At 38.7% G+C, this 25,540-nt stretch overlaps 1 protein-coding gene across 1 annotated transcript in view; it reads left to right on the plus strand.

Moving 5' to 3' along the window:
* The window catches only part of LOC126481418 (uncharacterized protein C1orf112-like), a 130,068-nt gene that overhangs the window by 31,515 nt on the left and 73,013 nt on the right, over positions 1 to 25,540 (plus strand). The window contains exons 4-6 of the mRNA XM_050105159.1: positions 9,656 to 9,798; positions 15,128 to 15,285; positions 15,385 to 15,584. Coding sequence (XP_049961116.1) covers positions 9,656 to 9,798; positions 15,128 to 15,285; positions 15,385 to 15,584 — 501 coding nt within the window. The remainder of the gene's footprint in view (positions 1 to 9,655; positions 9,799 to 15,127; positions 15,286 to 15,384; positions 15,585 to 25,540) is intronic.

Here is a 25,540-nt window from a genome sequence, read left to right on the forward strand (position 1 = left end):
AGAAAGCATCACTCGTGCAAAACACAGCTTGCCCTTTTCTCACATGATATACTGCAAATTATGGATGAAGGGCAACAGGCAGAGTCCATATTTCTAGATTTCCAGAAAGTAATTGACACGGTGCCCCGTTGGAGGCTGCTAACAAAGATACAAGCATATGGAATAAGTTCACAGATATGCTAGTGGCTCGAAGACTTCGTAAGTAATAGAACCCAGTATGAAACTTCCTGGCAGATTAAAACTGTGTGCCCGACCGAGACTCGAACTCGGGCACACAGTTTTAATCTGCCAGGAAGTTTCATATCAGCGCACACTCTGCTGCAGATTGAAAATCTCATTCTAGAACCCAGTGTGTTGTCCTTGACGGGGAGCATTCTTCAGAGACAAGGGTATTGTCAGGAGTGCCCTAGGGAAGTGTGATAGGGCCACTGTTGTCCTCTATATACATAAATGATTTGGTGGACAGGGTGGGCAGCAATCTGTGGTTGTTTGCTGATGATGCTACAGCGTACGATAAGGTGTCGAATTTGAGTGATTATAGGAAGACACAAGATGACTTGGACAAAATTTCTAATTGATGTGATGAATGGCAGCTAGCTCTAAATGTGGAAAAATGTAAGTTAGTGGAGATGAGTAGGAAGAACAAACCTGTGTACGGATACAATATTACTTGTGTCATGCTAGACGCAGTCAAGTCGTTTAAATATCTGAGCGTAATGTTGCAAAATGATGTGAAATGGAATGAGCATGTGAGATCTGTGGTAGGGAAAGTGAATGGTCGACTTCAGTATATTGGGAGAATTTTAGGAAAGAGTTGTTCACCTGTAAAGGAGACTGCATATAGGACACTGGTGTGTCGTATTGTTGAGTACTGCTTGAGTGTTTGGGATCAGTACCAGGTCGGATTGAAGAAAAACATTGAAGCAATTCAGAGATGAGCTGCTAGATTTGTTACCGGCGCATTTGAACAACACATGTTACAGAGATATTTTGGGAACTCAGATGGGAATTCCTGAAGGGAAGGCAATGTTCTTTTCAAGAAACAATATTGAGAAAATTTAGAGAGCTTGCATTTGAAGCTGAATGACACATGATTCTAGTGCCACCAACATAAATTGCACATAAGGACCATGAACATAAGATACAAGAAATTAGGGCTCATATGGAGGCATATAGATAGTCATTTTTCCCTCGCTCCATTTGCGAGTGGAACAGGGAAGGAAATGACTAGTAGTGGTACAGGGTACCCTCCACCCACACACCATATGGTGGCTTGCAGAGTATCTGTGTAGATGTAAGTGTATGTAAGTACACATAATATGAATAATTTGTCCTTGTTTTAAGGACATTAGCTCTTCATGACAGAAAAAGTGTTGTTGGAGCTAATACCAATCAAGCAGGCACTACATTCACTTAATCCTACTATAGATTTGCATATATTAATATTTACTTGCTTACAAAGAAGTTTGTATTGATACATTCCGAAACATTAGTCTCAATTTGAGGCCATCTTCCCTGTTGCCTTTCCACCAGAAGAATTTTCATGTCAGAAATTCACATGGCGAAAGAAGCTTTGTAGTGTCTAGAGTCTTGTGGCACCCAGTCAGCTATGGTGGTAGTTCAGTAAAAATGATGACATATCTTAGTAGAGGAATAATCAGCTAATGCGCACTTATGGTGTTGGTGGCTCTCGCATTGCATGCCAAAGCTGGCAATTTGTTGATATTGGACATAGCCAATCAGGTGATAATATGCGGTAGCCAATGAGAATTACTGAATCTAATGATTTGTTTTGGCAGATTACATTTGTTTTCAATATAGAGTGTGCCAGAATAACTTCTACTGATTGGAGTGTTATGAATTATATGGTTCATTGCTACTTTTCCTATTCATTTGGTGAATTTAAACAACTAGATATACTAACAGACTGATTTATAGTGTAGCCTAGGTTAGGTTAGAATGTGACTGTTTGGTTTGTGGGTTAGCAAAGCCCATGAATGAATGTGAATGGAGTAAACCTAGGTTTGCTGAAAGACATCTGTACCATAGCCCAAGGCCTAGGTTAGATTGGAATGTGACAATTTGCTTGTCAGTTGGTGAAGCCATTGAATCTCAACACAAAAATATGATTGATGTAATAGAGTGATTTGTAGTGTAGTCCGAAATATATATTCATCATTGCACTAACATACGTGTATGTCTGTCTTCAGATTTTTCTGAAAATTATGACAATCTGATTAAATTCTAACATAATAGAACAAAATACCTGGTACCATTATATACATACCATAGAAAATTACAACTAGGCATTCTTATTGCGACAGTCGAAACATGATTCATAGGAGTTGTTGACAATATTATCATGCAACACAACAGCTGCCGCTAAAAAGTGACAGGTATACATAATCTTGTAACTGTAGTCACTTTCCATTTGCCACCATCTTGCTATTGTGGAGATGGCAATAAAAGCCACTTATATGATATTTTAATATCAGGTATTACTGGAGCTGTGATATGTTGAATTTCAGTGGAACCTATAAAGCTAATTTGGGTATTCATTTGTGCTTAAACTCAACATTGGTATCACATCTAACATTCTCCGCTAGTGAATAAGAGAGTACTGCGTTCTAATTTTATATCCTCTTACTAGAAAGAGGGGCAAGCATGAACTGTATGTTAGACTGTTGAGCGTGAATCATTGATTTTCTCACCCAGAGCAGGAAACGAATTGAATCAGTCTAGATTAGAACCAGCGCTTCCAAGTATAAGGGGGCTTGAGTGTGATAAACTGAAACAGGTGAAATTATGGTTGTTTTTTTTTTTTTTACCTTAGACAAAAGTCATTCTCTGTACATCAGAACGTAAAAGTAGCAGCAAGATTTACTGAAGTGACTTTCAGTTCACAAATAATATCTTAGTCGACATTCTTGAGAAACAAGTATTTTCACCATTTATTCTTACGTGTCTAGTAGCTACATGCTTACAGTTGCAACATTGTAAGCTCTAATTCTGGGTAAGAGTTTAGTTTAATTTGATTTGAAGAAAGAAAGCAAACAAATATGTTTGACCCCCTACCAAAACTTAGGGCATTAGATACAGACCACAAACTCAGACTGGACAGTAATAGGAATGGAAATCAGCCATAACCTTGTCTAAGGAACTATTTCAGCAGTCTAAATACTTTTTAATTCAACCCTTGTGTGTGTGTGTGTGTGTGTGTGTGTGTGTGTGTGTGTGTGTCTTTTAATTAATGGTGATTGAAGGGGGACATTGTTTGAAAGCTCAGCAGTGTTCAACTTTTATGTGGATGTCAATTGCTCAACACCTCAGCAGTTTAAGGGTTTCTCATAGACATTTTATTTATTTTACTTCCTGCTTGTAACATACATTATTATGTGTATGTCAGGGTATGTACAGTATATGTTACGTGTTCACAAAGTTATGCATTCCATATTGTAGAGGGAAAGTTCAGAACTACATTTGTGTTTTGATTTATAATTGCATTTAGGGAGCTTTATCGCTATATTTTTCAGGCAAATTCATGTATTTTTCCATGTTATATGGGCATTTCAGTATAAGCCATTTTTAAACTCCATTTTAAAAGGTCTCCCAGATAGTGGTGTCAGTTCACTTATCAATGAATTATAAAGCATTGCTCCCTTGATATGTGGGTGGTTCGATGTTAGTCAGCCATCTGCTGACCATATGGAAGTCTGTTGTATGTCCTGTATTGTAATTATGGGTTTGTGTATTGCTAGTTGTGACTTAAGTGTTGTATTTTACAAAGATTATGGTTTGTAATATATAGACAGATTAAATTGTTTCATGGCTTTACTAATGTCCTGTCCGGTTTTCTTTGTTTGTTGATGACTTCTCTGTCTTTTGTTCCTTCTCAAGTCTTGTGAAAACAACTCATTAGCTACAGCTGACTATTCATCAGACTATTGGGCAGAGAAAGGGGATTTTTCTCCACTGAGGAGTCTGTGTGCGTTCTTTTTAACCATTCTCACTCTGCTTTAAACTTCCCTATGTTGCTAATGGGGGACATTGTTCTTACTTTTAAAGAGATGGTGAGGTTTCTGGGCCTCACATTTGACTCCTAATTTACTTGGTTGCCACACCTTAGGGATCTGAAAAGACCATCCCTGAAAGCACATATTATTTTAAAATGTATTAGCCACAATTCATGGGCAGCAGACGAAATCGGTCTGCTCCACTTTTACAGGACGTTTGTGTTATGTCGGCTTGACTGTCGGTACCCAGTGAAGAGGTCTGAACAATTCTGTTATTTAAAAATGTTGGATATGATGCACAATCAAGGAATACAGCTTGCCACAGGGGCCTTTCAAAGCAGCCCCATACCAAGCCTTTGTGAGGTTAGTGAGGTGCCATTTCACATCACTCAACAATTTCTCATGGTGCAATCAACGTATGAAACACTGTCCACACCTGCTCGCCGCCATACTGTTGCTTGGCCACCAATGGAAAGGCTTTTCCATTATTGACAATGAGCAATAAGGCCTGGATTCAAGTGAAAGATTGCCTTTCAAAAATGGATGTGCCTGTTTTTAAAATTTTATGCCAAGGTTGAAGCTGATTGCCTCCTTGGCTTTTATAGAGGCCCAGAATTGTTTTAGAATTGCCATATTATAAGAATGATTGCACTCCAAATTTGATGTTTCAGTCTCTGTTTCTTAAAATTTTAGCTAGGCATCACAGTTTTATAGTTGTGCACACTGATGGCTCCAAATCAGTGGACTCCATAGGCTGTTTGGTAGTGTTTCCTAACCATTTCTTCAGGATTTGCCTTCCCTGTGAATTTACTGCATTTAAAACAGAGCTTCATGTGATCCCAAAGGCACTGAAGTAAATGAGGCAGGGTACACAGTTTCTCATTTGCTCAAATTCTCTTAGTGGCGTACAATCATTGCAGCACTTGTGCCAACTAGAGAAACTGTAACTAATCAAGCTAATACGACAGCACGAGAAGCAGGTCTTGTTTTTTAAGAGATCGACTCTGTCAAAAGCTTTTGAGAGATCTAAAAATAATCCTGTTGCTTGGTAACTCTCATTTATTTTTTTGTAACATGCAGTGAATAACTGCACTGTCATAGATAGGGTACTCTGGCCATTTCTGAAGGTGTTGCAAGCCATCTATGTTACTGAACCTTCTTGGCAGATTAAAACTGTTTGCCGACCAGGACTTAGCCCTAGGATCTTCACCTTTTATGGGCAAGTGCTCTGCAAACTGAGCCACCCAAGCATGACTCACAACCCGTCCTCACAATTTTATTTCCACCAGTACTTTATTTTCTACCTTCTGAAATATGAGGAAGGGTTGTGACTCTAGCTTGTGTTGCTCAGTTGGTGGAGCACTTAATTGTCAGAAGGAAAACGACCCGTGTTCAATCCTGATTCATCACACAGTTTTAATCTGCCAGTAAGTTTGCACACTCCACTGCGGACTGAAAATTCATTTGGGAGGCATCTATGGCATTATTTGTATTATGACACAATCCCGCTTAGGCAAGCTAAGGATGGGGCAGGGGGGGGGGGGCATTTGTTATAACAGTTTTTTCAGTTAAGCCATGAACATCTAATATGTACTGAAGTATTTTGTATTGTAATTACAGTGCGTATTTGTGAAAAGTTTTGAAGTTCAAACATATTCAAAAATATCTTTGTAGGATACACTTATATTCTGTATTAAAGTTTAGCTAATTTTTTTGTTTACAGTACGATCAGCATAAGGTATACTGTAGCTAATGGTCTGTAGCATATGAATTACTCTTTCAAAAAGCTCAGTAATTTTTGCTTGTTTCTTGTGTCATATCAAATATTTTTGAGTAGTAGTGTCCTGCTGTGTTCTCTCTAGTATGTCAACCAGTATTGACTTACTGCTTTGTGCAACAAATTGTAGGGCAACCTAAAATGAAAATGTTACATGTACTGTAATTTCTGCATTATACTATACAAGCAGGTTTTTGAAAGGTAACAAATTTTTAATTTAGGGTTTTAGTGCTGAAACCCATCTTCATCTATCACTCTGTCGTCCATGTCCTCTACCTCGGGCTCTTCGATCACGTAAGCATTTGATTGCAGCACTGTTCTACAATTTCTTGGTCCCTGGTTTCTTGTGAATCAGCCACAACAATGCATTCTTCCACCTCACTCATATCCTTGTCATTGCAGTCAGGACTTGTTTCTACCATATCTATCAAGTTTCCAAAATTTTCTGAGTTGTCTCCTTCAAGCCCATCATACAGTCTTCTCCAGCACCTTTCAAGAATCTACTTTCACATTAGCTAGGGCTTGCATACACCAATAAATTGTGTGATTCATATTTTCTGTCCCCAGAACTTCATTCATGTTTTATTTTGCATGTCACTGTCTTGCAGGATGGTTCTCAAAAATAGCCTAGGATAGTGCCATTTAAATGTTGTTATTACAGCCTGACTCAATGGCTGGATTAGAATGGTAACATTTGTGGGGAAGGAAATGCATGACTATATACCACTTTTTTACTTGCAAGGATTTATAGGCCCATATTCAATTAATAATATCTTTTTTAAGGCACACCTCTTTCAGTTAAAAACTTTTCAACTTTCATTACAAACCATTCTTGCAAATAGTTTACAGGAAATTCAAGAATCTTACTGAGCTGAATAATAAACTTGTAGTGCATTTTGGACAACATCTACATCTATACTCTGTGAAACACTGTGAAGTGCATGGCAGAGAGTACATCCCATTGTACCACTTTTTGGGTGTTTTCTTATTCCATTCATATATGGAGCATGGGAAGAAAGATTGTTTAAATGCCTTTGTGCATGCTGTAATTAATCCAGTGATATCTTGATCATTACTATGGGAGCAATTGTAGGAGCTTATAGTATATTCCTAGAGTAATCATTTAAAACCAGTTCTTGACACTTTGTTAGTAGAGTCTCTCAGGATAGTTTCCGATTGCCTTCAAGAGTCTGCCAGTTCATTTCTTTGATCATCTTTGTGGCACTGTCCTGTAGGTCAAACAAAACCATGGCCTATATATTCCTTTCATTCCATAATGGCAGATGCAGCGAAGTAGATAAATGAGTCAAATGACTGAACAGTCTCTATTGCAGTTATGCAATTGTTTCGTTAATTCCAGTTACCTGTTTCATGGAGTTGCATTTCATCAGACTGGGACAATAACGAAATAATTGCGGCTCAGATACGTGAACTTAGTGAGCAGCAGTTCAAAACAGAAGAGGACTGTGTTGAATATTTGGGAAACATTATATATAAATATGAAAGAGGAAGGGGGGGGGGGAATAAAAGAGGAAATGGTGTGACATGAGTAAGATAGTGGGTGATGTTGTTGTAAAGAAAAGAGAACTCGTAATGCTCTCAGAAGAAAATTTTGACCAGGGAAGAATGGAAAGAGTAGTGGGGGGGGGGGGGGGGGGGGATTGGTTATTAATGAGGAAATAGAATAAGGGGAGGAAAGTGGGATGGGTGATGGTAGGGGAGAGGGATTTCATTTTGGAAAGAAGATGGTTAATGTTTTATCGTAAAAAGTGTAATCAGTTGTTCATTGAGACTGTTTAGCAGACCATCTCATGAACTTGGAAATTTCTACTTTTTCCAAAGGTGAAAGCTTTCTTTCTTTGGTGGCATAAGGGCTGGTCTGCTTTGACCAATGTACGTTGAGGGGCCCTTCAAATACACGACTTTGTACACCTCAGAGCAAGAATATGAGTCTTTCGACAATTGTTCATTGTGGTAATACTAATGTTGGACGTTATTATTAATTGTGACCATTATCTTCACATGGTCACCTTTAAGAAAGTTGGGAAGCCTGTAAGAGAGGTCTCCTAGAAAAGGTAGGAAGACGTGGATGGGCTCAGAAATACAACCTTGGGGCTGAAGGAGGTGCTATTTTTAGAGATTTTTTTAAATTTTATATTTGGCCTACCAGACGAGTATGGGATCCATTAATTCTAGCAGTGTGTCTCAAGTTTGGAAGCTCTTTTTGAACAGTTTCTGAATCTAAGTGGAGGTCACATACATAGCTGACCACAGAAGGAAGAAACCTTTTGTAACTGAAAGGATGGCATGATGTCAAGTGGATGACGGCGTCACTGGTTGTGGACTTTCTAAAATCCAAAACATGATATAATTATTGGAGAAAGTGTTTGGTCCAAACAGTTTATAGAGCACTCACAAGGGAAACTCCCCATCACACTTCCCTCAGATTTAGTGGCAAGATGGCCCAGACTGAACTGTCTGCAAAAGGCACCTTCACACCAAAAACCAACTCCAACAAACAAAAACATAGAACTGTTGTAAGTTTGGCAAACTTGCAAATGTTGTGAGTTTGGCAAACTTACAACTGTTGACAACTTTTCAAAAATTTTGACAGCTGTTTCAAACTATTGTAAACACACATTCTGCATTTTTAAGAAGTGGCTATTTCATTTAAAGTAATACGCTTATTTTATTTTCCTTTGCCAGCTCTTCCAATGCAGCAGTGTTTTTGTTTGTCATTGCATGGGTGTGGAGCATCTCCCACAAAAGTTACAGCTCTTTTAAACTTTTCACACCACTCATACACTTGCTACAGGGACGAACATGAATCATTGTACTGTGCTTACATCCTGTGATGAGTGTCCATATTGCTTTTCCAACACAGTGCTTGAGAATGTGGCAACCATCTGTGCATGACACAGATTCCCTCTCTGTGATGCACCAATAGATCGACAATTATTAGTCATTTGTTGAAGCACAACTATAACTGCTGCCTACTGCCAGATCAGTTGAACATGTTTTAAGAATTTTGTAACACTTTTAAGGTTCTGGTTTCAATCACCCTTGTATATATTTATGTATTTATTTGGCCACAATTGAACTAATAAGTTTATGGAAACATGGCTGTGCGTAATTGTGGCATGAGCTTTCAAGTAAACATCATAGAGTTAGGAGTACTTTTCTTTGAATAATTTATTTTCATAAATGAAAATGTTCAAAATAAATTGCTTTTGAAAAAGAAGGGAAGTGATGTGAATCAAAATATACTTACTAGTTGGCGAATCACTGCCAGACACTCTCCTGTTGGCAAGTACCACTGAGTGGTCACAGAGAGGGACACTAGGGAATTCAGTTCCACCAATGACGAAACGTACAGTTGTCCCTTCTATTCTGTGTTGTCTGTGGCTTGTGACATTGTTTAGTCATAAGAATATTGAATCCCTAATTTACGCTAAAATTAAACTTCTGCTTGCTGTCACATCGTATGTGAATAAGGCACAGCTCAGTTTCAGTAACTTGCAAAATATACTTATTACTTCCATATGTGATCGAAGATTTACATGACGAATATGTAATTTAAATTCTTCTCTCAGCATCTCCACTATATTGTCACGTCCCATCCGGGATTTTCCATTGTTTAAATTCTTCTTGGGCATTTAGTTGGGTATAGTCTTTGATATAGTGTTAATCTTTTCCTACAAGACTTGCTGTCATCTTCAGTTTTGTGCAATATCAACAACTACATCTGGCCAAATATTTGAGAAAAATTTAAATATACTACATCCAATTCTTTATGGTAATTGTTTGTGTTTTGCTTTACTGCTCCAATTTTGTATGTAATTGGGTACGAATTTTTATTTTTCAGGTCTGCATAGAAATGCTGAAGTGTTTGGAAATTACCCTGCAGTATATTATTAGCCAAGGAAATGTTGATGCATTTGTTGTACCAAGTGTTCCAAGAATGGTCATTGCTGTTTTACAAGAATCATTCAAGCACTGTCAGAAGAGGTTCCTATACTGTTTTTCTACACTCATATTTTATTGATCCAATTGAAATTCAAAATTCTGTCTTGCTGTTTGTGAGACATATTCATCTCAAGGGATGTGGTAAAAGGTAGATGCTCTGCCAGAGAAATTACATTGTACAAAGTGGGATAAGTGGTCTCCCTAGTTTCAAACAATCACTGAAGAACATGCAGGTGCAGTAGCAGAGTGAGAGTAGTGGCATTTGGTGGGGGAAACAACACCATTTTCAGTAGTCACCATGCAGTGGTCTGGTGAGCATCGAGGCTTTGTCATAGAAACGTTCTTTAAAAACAATAATAGTGTGGTGGAAACACAGAGGGCTTTTGAATCATCACAATAGGGTTCCTAATGCTAAAACCATTAGATTATCATTGGATTACTAATGTTGGGCGACAGGATGTGCACTTCCTAGAAAACCAGTTGACCAACCTAAAAGTGAGAGGGAATATTATCCCAAGTGGTAAGGCAAATTTTACACTCTGACCTTCACTTAAACCCCTACTAGTTGATGGTTGGTCAAGAACTTAGTCCAGAAGACTGGGTGAAATTTATAGGTGCTTGCAATGCAATCTTAGCCTCTGTGCAACCCAACACTATTCTGTAGTCTAATGATGAAGCACCATTTCACCTACCCAGCTCAGTAAATAGGCAAAATTTTCATTACTGGGCGACAAAACCCCTTGTGAACTTTGCCAAAGACCTCTGCACAGTGACCGAGCGAGGTGGCGCAGTGGTTAGACACTGGACTCACATTCCGGAGGACGACGGTTCAATCCCGCATCCAGCCATCCTGATTTAGGTTTTCCGTGATTTCCCTAAATCACTCCAGGCAAATGCCAGGATGGTTCCTCTGAAAGGGCACGGCCGACTTCCTTCTCCATCCTTCCCTAATCCGATGAGACCGATGACCTCGCTGTCTGGTCCCCTTCCCCAAAACAACCCAACCCCACCTCTGCACAGCCCCAAAGTGATAGTTGGGTTTGCTGTGTCCTCCTTAGCATTACTGGGCCTTACTTTTTTGAATCTTGAGGTGCAACTGTTACTGTGAACTCTGTGTACTATTCTGAGATGCTGAAGAAATTTTTACTCCATAGAAGGGAAGAGCATGGTGAGGAATATGACACAGAAGCCTTTTGGTTTCAACAGGATGGTGCCATGGCTCATACTGCTTATCATTCACACAAAATTCTGCAAGAACGGTTTTCCAGCCACCTGATCTTACGAGGAGATGTTCCATAGCCCCCTCGCTATCCAGATTTTAGCCCCTGTTATTTTTTTATTTGGGGATACCTCCAAGCAGAGGTTTACAAAGTTTGACCAAGGACCTAAGAAGTTCTTAAGAGGGCAATTACAGATGTCATCGCTGAAATAATGCAAGATGTGCTGAGAAAGGTTTTTGAAAACTTTTTTAAGCGACTCAGTATGTGCATTGCTTGCCAAGGTCGTCAACACACACACACACACACACACACACACACACACACACACAAAATTCTCACGTCAAATCAGGTAGACCACTCTGCCCCACCTTGTACTTTTCAACACCAGAGTGCCGCAGTTAAGTGTTTGGTTTAAAACAAAGATATTTATTAATGAATTTAATGGTTATGTTGGCAGTTATTTATTATGAGATGTATTTGTATCACATTTCTTACTCAGAATAACCTAGAAGTAATGTGTTTTGTTGAATGCATTTATTATTTAATTTTTTAAAAATTTGTAAATTTGTGAGTAATGATAAGACAAATACAGGGTGTCCCAGCTATCTTGTCCACCCAAAATATCTCTGGAACAATAACAGCTATTGGAAAACGACTTTCACCGGTATCAATGTAGGGCTGGGGCTCTTGAATGTACATATTTGGAAACATTCTAAAACGGAAGCATATGTGTTTTTTTAGACAAACTTATGTTTTTTTTAAATGGACCTCCTATATTTTTTCTTCAGCAATCCATAGCATGACAAAGCACATACACAATGGCGTTGATTGCATCGCAATATTCCCATTACATCTCGAGATATTAAGACGCGAAGTTGACGCTTGAAACACCCGACATGCGCTGCTAGCGCACGTCCTGAGGCTCAGGTGTGAACCCCATGCTGCCCGTCATCGCGATGTGATTGACATGCGTAATCACGCTTCCATACTTATCAAGAGGTCCGAAACGAATAATACAGTCTGCTGCCATCGTGCATTAACGTCGCACATTCCAGCAGGTATTTATCCCATAGGCTAGGGGTGATGCGGTTCTGCAACATATCTGTGTACCGCGACGTTAGTCACAAAGTTAACTTCGCTTATCTTTAATTCGTTACTAAAAAGGTAATGCCGTTCAACATTAAAACTTTACTTTACTGTAGATCTAGTGCAAGTGACAGTTAATCATTCACTCGTAATAGTAAAATTCATGTTGATGGTTTTAGTGAAACGAGCAAGTGAACTAAAAGTTTTACCGTTGTTTCGGACCTCTTGATAAGTATGGAGGTGTGATTACACATAATCACATCACAATTACGGGCAGCATGGGGTTCACGCCTGAGCCTCAGGACGTGCGCTAGCAGCGCATGTCGGGTGTTTCAAGCGTCAACTTCGCGTCTCAATATCTCGGGATGTAATGGGAATATTGCGATGCAATCAACGCCATTGTGTATGTGCTTTGTCATGCTATGTATTGCTGAAGAAAACATATAGGAGGTCCATTTAAAAAAACATAAATTTGTGTTAAAAAAACACATATGCTTTCGTTTTAGAATGTTTCCAAATATGTACATTCATGGGCACCAGCCCTACATTGATACCGGTGAAAGTCGTTTTCCAATAGCTGTTATTGTTCCAGAGATATTTTGGGTGGACAAGATAGCTGGGACAGCCTGTATATTGTTTGCCTGTTTGATTATATGAATGATGATGGGAATAATTGGTGAAATAAGTAAACTACCCTTTGTCTTCTGTTTGTCTTTGGAATCCAAACACTGTACCAAGAGTGTTAAGGAGAGCTGCAAAAGGGAGAAATTATTACTTAAAATAAATTCCAGAATTCAAGGAACACGGAGATATAGTAATAGAAGACATTGGATATAAGTTTTTATAGCTAAATGTTACATGCTTACCTAGTACTTGAATACTTATGTCTGAGTACCATGTTTAATCATCAAACAAGGTCTATGGTGGTTACATAATTTGTTTTCTCATATTAGTTCAGGTGAATGTTATACTAATTCCTCTGAATTTCATTTCATTCCTACATCTCAGTTTTGGAACTTGATTCTTGGTGCAATATTAAAATTACAGACTATTCCTGTTGGAGACTTCAATTGTTATCTAATGATTATTGGTGCAGTGGTTTCTTAAATGTGTATAAAGAGGACCTAAGATACTGTTTGACAGCAAAAGGCCATAACAAGAAGCTACAGTAGAGTGTACCAGGGTCGAAAGGTAATCTGTGCTGATTACTAAAACCAAACATAGTTCATAAGAGAGAGAGGATAGAGTGCATCACAATGGTTATCAGCCCTTCAGGAAAAAGAAGGAAACAGATAACAATCCAAAGGTGCTCACTTCCTTGTCATCACCTCTTTGTCAGCATCATTTCTATCTAACAATGAGATTTTTTTTATGTTAGTATGTGTTGTAAAGTAATGGAGTTTCTTTCGGCAGCAGTTAACTAGTATCTTCAACTCTTCACCTGTTTTCTTTTTATAAATATTTAACAGATTTCATTACTGAATCCAAAGTCAAGGTTTACATACAGAGAAAAGACAGAGAGCAGCTTAGACCAAGCATTTCAGAGAATATCTTACAACTTACATTAATTTAATGCCACATGTGCCAGATTATACATCAACAGGATGACTCATGTGATAGTCATTGTGAAGCATTACAATCAAGTATATAGTTAACAGCTCCTGTTTTGGCATTTAAAATATAGGGTAAGCTCTGTTGTAGGGCTAGTGTTGATGATGTCTCATCCGTTTGATGCAAGTGTTAAGCCCAATGGTCTCTTTGGTACCATTGAAGAGTGTCGCGTACACTCAACAAACACACTTAAGACACAATTCTCACTTCCCATGAGGAAAGAGGCTGTTATGTGTGGGGGAGGGGAGGGGAGGGAGAAAAAATCATTTGATTAGGTGTCCGAACATACCTCTGGTGTTCTCCCAACCAACATTGCTGTAAGCCTCTTTCTCTTATAACAAAAGGTGTTGTAAACAATGGAATAGGTAGTGTTTGAGGTGGAGCAAGACTATTCAAGAGGCATTTGTTTGCTGTCCATAATCTGATTATCAAACTTAAGTGCCACTGTGCAGTCCTGTTGTTCAGCTACCCTGAGTTCAAGGCCAGATATCACGAGAAGCTTCTGCAGTACAAACATCATAATAGTAATCTCATTTATCGCTATGATTTTAATGACCATCCTGAAAAATGAGCCTAAATTTGAAGTTTAATAATATTTTTGGTTTGCAGATGTAGATAAGATGGCCTCAACTGTGTTAATAGTTTACATAGGGCTTGTGACCTTTGATGTTAACAGCCTCATTAAGTAATTAAAAATCACAATTACTATTTTGCCCTTTGAGATCTTCAGGTATTGAGATTTATTAATGCATCATGAACATTCTTTTTTTACTCAGGGTACAGCATTTTACAATAGCTGTCTTGAAAACTTCCATTGCAGAATCCTGCAATGCCTTACTCCCTCTCTCTCTACCGTGAAATTCTTCCATGGGCCAGACTGAAACCAATTGCAGGCCACATCCAGCCTACAGGGTGCCAGTTGCCCACCCTCAAAAGAAAGTTATACACCTGTGACCCCTCATAGGTAATGTGGAGGATAGTGACTGTGACAGGAGAACTAGTGATATATTTATGGAGATGGACAAGGAAACTGTGGAGAGGTAAGGAACAGGAGGGAAAAGGGACACAGGCGACTCTGAGTAGCAGAAGCAAAATGAAAATTGAATCGGGTAACAGTCATGTAAACCAAGCGAGAAAGAGAAAGCTTTAGTGATAAGGAATGTATAAGATCTGTGCAGGGGAGGAATAAAGAAAGAAGTTAGGGCAGGAGAGGGAAAGGTAAGGATTAGAAAGTGAAAAGAGAAAAGACCTCTAGACCTTGGAAGTTGTAAGAGACTGGAGGATATGTTATATGATGACCTTTTTTAAATTGAAAATCCAGTTTGATTTGACATAATCTTGATTCAGGATTTTGCAGTTATGTGGACATTATTATTGAGAGTAATACCTCAAACTTTATAGTTAATAAGATTTAACATTTGTTTAATTTTTTTCTTTTTCAAACTGTGTTTAAGTGAGTCTACGTATGGCAGTGTTTTGCACTTAATCAGTGAAGTTTTGATGGAACTGTTCAACAAATCCCATGAGGTTCTCCTGAATTTTTTAGCAGTGCTATCAGAAAATTTACAGTTCAATTGTATTTTTGAGGATGAAGTTACACTTTTAACAGAAGGTATGCTGTTAGTTTGATTGTAGTGTTGCCTACAGTGTGTATGGGCTTAACACACCCAGAAATATTTTAATTCATAAAAAATTAATTTACCCATTTCAGTGTTGGAGTCCTTCGGTTATCTGTGTGAGCACATGAAAGGACTGGGTGTGAAAGTGTTAGCAGATTCTTGGAAAGGCTACATATTGCTTGTTGAGAAGTACTCAAAAGATCTGAAACCCTACCTCAATGTTACAGCACCAATCAAGTTCCTAGTACAAGAAATAGCAGAATTCAGTGACTCTGTAATGAATGTTCAAAATGTAAGTGATTTTATCTGGTTAATGACATATACTTTTATTCTGTTATAGACACAGTCACAATAACTTTTCACAATGCTTCTTCTTCTATTTATCCTCCTCCTCCTCATCCTCCTCCTCCTCCTCCTCCTGAAACGTTATTGTTTATGCAGATAGTTCTGCCTGACACAAAGCATTTATTTCAAATTAAAAACAAGTGAGTACTTATACACTTAATTTGTGCATGAAAGATAATGCATCAAACAAAATACATAATTGCTTTATCTCAAAATTAACTGATTTGCTGTTGAATCCAGTACAGTTAACATCATGGGACATTAAGCTTGTTGATTTTGTTAACTCATTAACTTTAGAGGGAAAGTTTCAACAAGAAGAGAGAGGAGCAACAAGAGAAACAATGCTGTGGTGTGGGAGAAAAGGAGGGGTGCTTTATTTTTCTTGGTGTAACAATTATAATATTGGTGTTGTCTGGATAATCTGTTCAATGGGTAATTGTACTGAACCATTGTGTAAGTCAAAGTTCATGCAGTTTGAACGATAAAGGCTGTAAGCAAGGTGGAAAAAAAAAAAAAAGAGAAGGGGGCAGAGAAATACTGCTAATGACTTTTAATGTCATGAGGTAGAAACTAGCCTACAGTATATCTGACAGTGCTGTGTCATGTTTAGTTACTGATTTTTAAATTTGCTATGAGAATAAACACGTTAGCATGAGGTACTTTAGCTTGAAACATTTGTAATCAAAAATCTTGATATATGTCTGACTGAATTGGGATTATACAAAACTTGGAAAGTGGAAGTGCTGAATTTGGAACAGCTCCTCCTTAAATGTGTTCTTTAGATTTGTGATTATTGTAAATAAGTTAAATGAAAAATACAAATTAAACTTTTTAGACCAAAAAAATTTAAATTAGATTGTGAAATTTAGCTTCACTTCAAATAATCAGCGATTTCAGAAAGTGTGATTTTAATTGCAGGCTGTTTGTGTCGACTTTGGAGTTGCTTGTTATTACTTTTTGCAGACTTCAAACACACTTTAAATCAATTGAAATAACTTCATTTCTCATACAGTTAAATATCTCTCTTCATGCAAAATGCAGTAGTCCTACATGGAAGCACTATAAGCTATCAATTATGGCTTATCTTGACTGACTACAAATTGTGTTCATCATACAGCTTCAGAATATTAAGAGACAATTGAGTTGACCATGTTTTGCCTGTAGGGCTGGTACAAATTAATAAATGAGTGGATGAAGTGATGACATAAAGGTTATTCTTTTCTTTTACCTTATATTTTTCTCGTTGTCAACTTGAAGAGTCTCATTATTTTTTATTTTACAAAATAACTTTCTCAACAGGAAGAGACCATGACAATATTTATTTATTTGATCTACCACTGGCTCCACCAAACAAAAATATCCAAATATACTGCCTTTTAAGGTATTCATCCCTCCCCCCTCTGTCATTCTTAAATAATGCAATGGTGAGAAGTTTCTGGTTCTGTTATTCTGAAAATTCAGATCTGGAATGTCAGTGGGAAGTTTGTTTTACCCACCTCATTAGTCCCTGAGAGCAGCTAACTTACAAACACTGCCCACTTCATGGGAATTGTGAGTATCGGTTCCCACTCAACTATGAAACATCAGTGTAAAAGAGAAAAATAAATAAAATCTAAAGTAAAAATAGAACCCTCAACCTTACAAGAAGTTTCATGAATTCATTTACCTACAAAATAGCGATTTAAGACTGGTGTGATAATATAAGGTTTTTATTGGTTTAAACACTAATTTTGATAGCCTGAAATTGGAATTTAAATTCTTTGTGATCTCCCTTCCCCCCCCCTCCCCCCCTCACCCCCCTACCCCACTGGCCCACAATCCCCATCCCGGAAGGATAATAGCCAATGACGCTCCTAATTGGAAGATGGCCATTGAAGTTTACATATTGTTAGAAATGTCATACAGTTAAAACAGACCGAGTGAAATGTTTAAATATACCTAATAAAATCTCAAAATTTCACACTATGTAAAAATTATATCTCATCTCTTAAATCGATGTGTGTTCCTTTGTTTGCATTTTATATTTGCCCTTTTCTGTCAACTGATTCTCAGTTAATACCTTCATTGAAATCTTGCTTTGATCATTTTGGTTTATGTATTCCTGCATTATTTTACCATTTTTGGCATTACCATTGCCTGATTCTGTACTTTCTTAGATTCTGTCTTCATTTACTCCTACCTGTTGAGCATCTCGCAATTTAACAATGATCCCCTGCATGAACAGTTGACCCACTTGTGCTGTCAAAGTACACTCTCAGGTATCATTTGTTGCTTATCTTCCTTTTATCGAAACCTATAGACTTCTCATATGCTACAAATGTAATTTGTTTACTTCCTTCATCACTACATATTATAACAAACCATTGATCTGAGTAGTATCCACTTTAAATTTACCTAATTTCTGAGTGTGAAGTCATATTTATACTGACTAAGTGCTACAAAAATTCAGATACCATTATGATGTTACTTATGCTAGACTCAGCATATGTCCAGTATTTAATAATTTTGTTTAACATGTAAATACCTCCCACTAAACACTTTACTTGATACAAACTTCTGCCTCATTTTGGTTTGCCTTCAAGTGTGTATAGAATACTTTGGACTACATGTCTGTCGCACTATAGGTGCCTAACAGCTGACGACTTCAAACATGCCGTTGGCAGATGCGACACAACCATTTTAACATTGCTCGAATTAGTTGATGCATTTGATACTATTGATTTCAGTACACTACTTATGAAAATGAAACTCCTGAATATCAAACAGCACGACACTTAGTGGTTCAACAGCTTCTTTAAAACAGATGTCAACAAGTCATCTCAGTGTCAAAGAATTCATCATGAAAAAATGCCCTCAGAGGTCCTGTGTGCTCAAATCCTTGGTCCATTGGTTGTCTTGCCGGTATCTTGTCATTTCATTCATACAATTAAGCAATTTCCTCAACAGAGTCTGTTCGTGCATTCACATAATTCAACCTTGCTTGCTCACAATACAACAGAGGGGTAGGAGTGTGGGGAGACCATATGAAACAGTTATAAGTTTGCAAAGATTTAGTCTTGAGAAATTTTATGGACCTTTTTTTAAAAAAAAAAAAATAATAATAGTCTGTTATGATCAAAGGTGCTGATAAGATCCGTGATAGGATTTATTATGAAGCCACCGTTGATGTTTTATTTTTTTTCCCCGTGTGGCTTCTTGATGGTTCACTTGAGCATATTATATAATATCTGATGAGTATTGATCACAATTTAAAGCGTAGTTTACACAAATTGAAACATTGCTTACACTCCTAATTGCTGTTCCACGCTTTCTTACAATACTGCATCATTTAATGTAACAGTTGTGAAAATGGGTCCCTTCTGCAAATGATGCCCCTGCATTAAAACGTAATGATTTCTGTCTGTCTGTGTTTTGTATGAGATCTCGTGCAAGATTTGCAGCGGCTCTCATCCAGAACAAAACTTGCACTTTCCATTCATTCAGCAAAGTATATGCTGAAATGAGCCTTCCTGGATTTAAAACCGTGCTAGACCAACACTTGGGCACAACTCGATCTTTTGTAATCAGTACTCTACCACATGCAGAATGATGTAAGAAAGGGATGTCTGGTATCTTGTGAATTTTGCAGCCATTAAAGGTGGAAGTTAAGCTTAATTAGGCAAGGTGTATGGGAGGAATTTAGTTATGGCTGTGCATGACAAATCTCCTGTGTATTCAGAGCAAATGATCTAGGTAAAACCTCAAAAAACCTTAACCATGATGTCCCGATCCATCAGAGTCCTCCTCAAGGACTCATTCAACATGCCAGACCGCTGTCAGAATTCTCGTGTTTTTCTTAGTGCTGTGGAAGCTGTCACGCATGCCTTGCGGACAGAGATGACTGAGAGAATGGATGCAGTAACAAATAGTTTTGTCAAACCTTAGGTGTTTGTTCCAGAAAGCTGCACTTATGTGACCAAAAGTATCCGGACACCCCCAAAAACATACGTTTTTCATATTAGGTGCATTGTGCTGCCACCTACTGCCACATACTCCATATCAGCAACCTCAGTAGTCATTAGACATCATGAGAGAGCAGAATGGGGTGCTCTGCAGAACTCAAAGACTTCGATCATGGTCAGGTGACTGGGTGTCGCTGGTGTCATAAATCTGTTCGCGAGATTTCCACACCCCTAAACATAACTAGGTCCACTGTTTCCGATGTGATAATGAAGTGCAAATCACGACAGCAGAAAAGTGTGCAGCCCAACCTCATCTGTTGACTGACAGAGACCACCGACAGTTGAAGGGGGTCATAATGTGTAATAGGTATACATCTATCCAGACCATCACACCGGAATTCCAAACTGCAATAGGATCCACTGCAAGTGCTATGTCAGTTAGGCGGGAGGTGAGAAGACTTGGATTTCATGGTCAAGCGGCTGCTCATAAGGCACACATCATGCCGGTAAATGCCAAACGATGCCTCACTTGGTCTAAGGAGCGTAAACATTGGATGATTGAACAGTGGTAAAATGTTGTGTGGAGTGACGAATCACGGTACACAATGTGGCGATCCGATGGCAGGCTGTGGGTATGGTGAATGCCCAGTGAACATCATCTACCAGCATGTGTAGTGCCAACAGTAAAATTCAGAGGCATTGGTGTTATGTTGTGGTCATGTTTTTCATGGAGGGGGCTTGCATCCCTTGTTGTTTTGAGTGGTACTATCACAGCACAGGCCTGCATTGATGTTTTAGGCACCTTCTTGCTTCCCACTGTTGAAGAGCAATTTGGGGATGGCGATTGCATCTTTCAACACAAGCGAGCACCTGTTCATAATGCACAGCCTGTGGTGGAGTGGTTACAGAACAACAACATTCCTGTAATGGACTGGCCTGCACAGAGTCCTGACCTGAATCCTGTAGAACACCTCTGGGATGTTTTGGAATGCTGGTTTCATGCCAGGCCTCACCAACCTACATTGATACCTCTCGTCAATGCAGCACTCCCTGAAGAATGGGCTGCCATTCCCCATGAAACCTTCCAGCACCTGATCAAACATATGCTTGTGAGAGTGGAAGCTGTCATCAAGGCTAAGAGTGGGCCAACACCATACTGAATTCCAGCATTACCGATGGAGGGCACCACAAACTTGTAAGTCATTTTCTTTTGATCAAATAGTGTATGAGCGGTATTTTTTGAATAAGGTCCTTTTGTGAGTGAGAGTCAGAATGACATTTGATCACTGCAGTGTGTATGCGCATCTGCTCCAAAATGTTCTGCATGCATTTAGAGGACATTTGCTGCCATATCGCCTCCCCATGTGCTGAACTGTAGAAATTTCTAACTTAGAGATACAATCTATAATTTGGTTTTTGAGTGCAAGAAACCTCAGTGTGCCATAAAAAACAAGTGGCATGGTGTACTGTCTTCTGGTGTGATGTGCTGTATAATAATGCAAGGTCACCTGCTCCTGCACATATGCAGGGTATAACTATGCCTTTTGCATGGGAACAGCTGGTTCACCCACTTTACAGTCCCGACTCTGCTCTTGGTGTTTTTCATTTGTTTCAGTACTTAGAGATCCTTGATGGTCAGTGCTTCAACAGTGACGAAGAAGTGAAAACTGCATTTATGGATTGTTTTTAAAAAAAAAGAGAGAGAGAGAGAGAGAGAGAGAGAACTTGTTGAGTAGTATGACAGATGTTGGAACAACAATGGAAATTACGTAGAAAAATAGATAAAAGTTTGGAATGTACAACATGGAGAAAATTATTTTTTAAAGATATTTACAATATTTTTCTTCTTATTAAAAATAGACCTTATATTAAAAAATACCCCTGCCTTCAGCAGATAGCATTCAGGGCAGGGAAGAAAGCCAATGTGCCCTCAGTTTGTCTACTGGGAGGCCTCATCCAAGATGTGGAGGCAGTCTTACCTGCGGCTATTGAGTGAGCAGAGTGCAGTCATCAGCAAGTTCTGGTTAACGTCAGCACAGATGACGCCTGTTGCATGGAATCTGAGCCCATCCATAGTTCATACAGGCAGCTGGTGGAATTGGTGAAGGCTGCTGGCCTCATGAGTGGAGTGCAAACAGAACTTGCAATATGCACCATTTTCCCCAGAACTGATCGGGATCCTTTCATTTGGATCCAAGTGGAAGGCCTCAACCAAGGATTCATTGACTCTGTGATGGTCTCGACTACATATTTCTAGAAATGCTTTATGGATTGGGGATTTCTAGGACTCACCTTGATAGGTCAGGTGTGTACTATACAAAGCAAGTAGCTACTCAGCTAGCAGAATACTTGTGGAGTACACTTGAGGACTTTTTAGGCTAGGAAGTAGTTAGAGGTACTCCAATGAACACTCACTAGCTGATAAGCAGCAAAGGAAGTCAGACCGCATTCAGAGTAAAGACGGTTCAACTGTCAAAATTTTATCTGTAAATTGTTGAAATATTTGTAACAGAGTTCTTGAATTTACTACCCTCTAGGAAAGTTCTCATGCTCAAATTACTCTCGAGGCTGAGAGCTGGCTGAAACCTGAAGTGGAAAGTTCTGAGGTATTTAGCAACTCATGGAATGTATATCCGAAAGACAGATTAGAGCCCGAAGGAGAGGGAGCGTTCATTGCAGTTTACAAAAATATTGTCTCTATTGGGGTCAAAAGTTGAACGCGGTAGTGAGGTTACCAGGCCATGTATAAAAGATCTAGGTGAAACCAAGCTATTTGTTCGATGTTTTTACTGACCACCCTATTTTGCTGTGTCAGTTCTAGAGTTATTCAAAGAATGTGTATGGTTAGTAGCATGTAAATATCCAGATCATGTGTTTCTAGTTAGAGGTGACTTTAACCTGCCGAGTATAGACTGGGATGTCTGTCAGGGCATATACGGCTCAGGAAATCCAGGTAAAACCTGAGAATTTTACCGTCTGGGAGAAAACCAGGAAAAATTTGGGAACTTTTTAGTATTCCAGGAATTTTTCATTTTTGTAGTTTATTTTTGTAATTTTGACAAAGAATTTTATTGTAGGCCACTGCTGCAGAATGATACTGCACCAATAAAACATAAATGAGAGAAAAGGACCAGTTTTAAACTTAAGTTGTAAAGAAAATGCACCATTTACAACAACAAAACACAGTGCACACATAAGCATCCGCCAGAAGAAAAATTGGTGAAATGCTTTAGGATGAAGACTGTGCAATACTCCATAACAAAAAGTGGTTTCAGTGAGCGTAGCATCACGCCTGCTTAAATTAGGTTTGTTTGAGCAGTTGCCAGCAGGCTTATGCGTATGCGCAGAATTGAAGTTGTGTATAAGTAGCACTTACTCCTGCTTTTCACTGTTTGAAGTATGGCTGTTAGATATGTAAGCAGTAGCAGCAAGTAGCCACATGCTACCCAGAGAAATTTTTCTGCTGCGCCGAAGCTGCCAGATTCGCACATGCGTAGAGCAGTCAGAATTTTAGTGAGTAGTAGTCTCTACGTGACCCACGTTTAGGTTTCGTGATTTTGCTGTTCTCTCTTTCTGTTTACAGCTCTCACATCAAATGAAAACAAAACTCATTTTTGTGGCTGGGAGCTATCAGATGAATTAAAATGTGTTCACATAATTATGGAGGACTAAAATATGTTGTTAATTTCAGTTTTCTGATTTTATTTCCGCATTATTGGCAATCCAGTATTAATTGCTTTACAGGACAATGAAGTTATTTTTGTCAGTTTGCTAAAGAAGTTTGTCTTTTATCTTTTCTGTACAGACAGTCAATTTAATTGAAACAACGTGTTTCATTCCATACTACTAGCTAGTTTCAGCTGTTCGCTGAATTTCAGGTGCACTTTTTCATCTTCTAGCATGTATGGCCTTATGCCATGATAAAGAACTGAACATGAGATAATACTGTAATGTTTCTCTAAGAAAATTAGCATCCCGAGAAACCACACTGAAAAGCATTAGCAGTATTTTACATATCTGTCTTCTGCAAAACACAATCTTTTTTGATCACAACACATGTTTCAATACTTGTCTGGTACCTCCTCTTATTTCTTAATTTGTGTTGCTTACTTCTTAAATTTAATGAAAACCATTCTTCAGTAAATTGTAGACTGACATTATGCCATATTTTTGTCATTGTAACTCCCCACAAGGCTTTGTATTTAACCCTGGGATATAATATAAACTGCCAATTATACAGTTTCTTGGTTTCACAAGTAACCTTGTTAATTTTTATCCAGTTAATGGTCATGAAAAGCTTATTGTGCATAGTTCTGGTGTATACATTCTACCCCCTCCCCCCCCCCCCCCCCCCCCCCCCCCCCCCGCCCCCAAGGAAATTTGTGGCTTTTTGCAATGCCATGTGGATGGAAACTTGATTGCAAATACTACACGACAGTTTTGCAAAGTACAAATAAAAAAATAAAAAAAAACTGTCTTAAAAGTTACCACATGGCAAAATATTAGGATACTTTGAATTCTAGTGTCTAGTTTTGAAATGAATACTGTGCTAAGGACTGTTTTCTGATTTTGCATTCCTTATGTGGATAGGACACAATAAAACTGTGCCAAGTACAGCAACTCTATATGCCCCTCCAAACAACTGCTGCACATCATATGTGATGTCCAAATACACAAAATTTCAAAAGAAGTGCGATGAACAGTGTATGGGCAGAGCAGACACCAAGCACAAGTTTCCTATGTCATCATAGCTTCGTATGCACAATATTGCCTGTCTGGTAACCGCTCAAATGAACTTATTTCTAACAGATTGTGGGAAAATTTGCAAATGGTGCTTTGAGAAGTCTTACTTTCAAAGTAGATTTCCTTTTATGCAAGATGAATTATGTTAAGTGGGAGAGTGTGTGACGAATTTCTTAAATCGCAGAGTGTTTGACACTCTTTCAAAACACCTTGAGGACAAGCCACACAGAAAAATTTTGGGTCCAGAAGACGGGACATTTTGCCATCATTTAAAATTTTACTGGCGCATTTGTATTTGATATAACTTAAAGAGAAAGACCAATATTATATGTGAAAGGTTAGCTTTAAACTTTCCCTATTTGACACATTGTAACACAGAGACACAAAGGCCAAGGAAGAGAAATAATTCAGAATCAGTTCAACTGAAACACTTTTAATGTGCTGCTAGGTACATCATACTGTTACATGCCGGTACCATTACTGCTACAAAAGGCTCTCAATATGGCGTCCATCAGTGTCCAGAAGAGTCTAAAAGCACAGGGCTACATTATGCACAGCAGAACAAAGCACGTCCATAGGTGTGCTGGCTACCTCTTTTGATACGCTGCGCTTCAGATCAGCATGTGTGTGAATGCTGCCCTGGTAAACCCTGTTCTTCAGGTTGGCCTGCAACCAGAAATCACTGGGAGTGAGATTACGTGATCATGCCAACCAAGCATTTGGAAACAATTGGCTGATAATTCGATCATTTGCAGATGTGTTTCTAAGAATCAGATGAACATCACGAGCGATGTGCAGTGGAGCACCATCTAGCATGAAAACTATTGAGTTCAATGTGTATCTCTTTTGTAGGGCGGGGTATGAGATGCTGCTGCAGCATATCACAGTAATGCAGGCCAGTCACACTGCACATCTTTAGTCCTTGAGCACCAACCTGTCCAAAAGAGAATGGGCCAATGATGAATGTAGTCGTGAAGCCACACCATACGGTGACATGTTCACCATATAGAGGATCTTCGTGCCCAGTAACTGGAGGTGAAAATCCCCACACTTGGCAAATCTGTGTGTTCACCTCACCCATCAGAGAAAAATTACCTTCGTCTGTCCATAGGATGGTCCAGGGTCAGCCCTTGTCAACTGCAATCCTTGCGAGAAAGTGGAGAGCGAAATCAACATATCATGCATCCTGTGTTGCAAGCTGCTGTAAGATATGGATCTT

Source organism: Schistocerca serialis, chromosome 5 (assembly GCF_023864345.2).
Source record: "Schistocerca serialis cubense isolate TAMUIC-IGC-003099 chromosome 5, iqSchSeri2.2, whole genome shotgun sequence".
Taxonomy (NCBI): Eukaryota; Metazoa; Arthropoda; class Insecta; order Orthoptera; family Acrididae; genus Schistocerca; species Schistocerca serialis.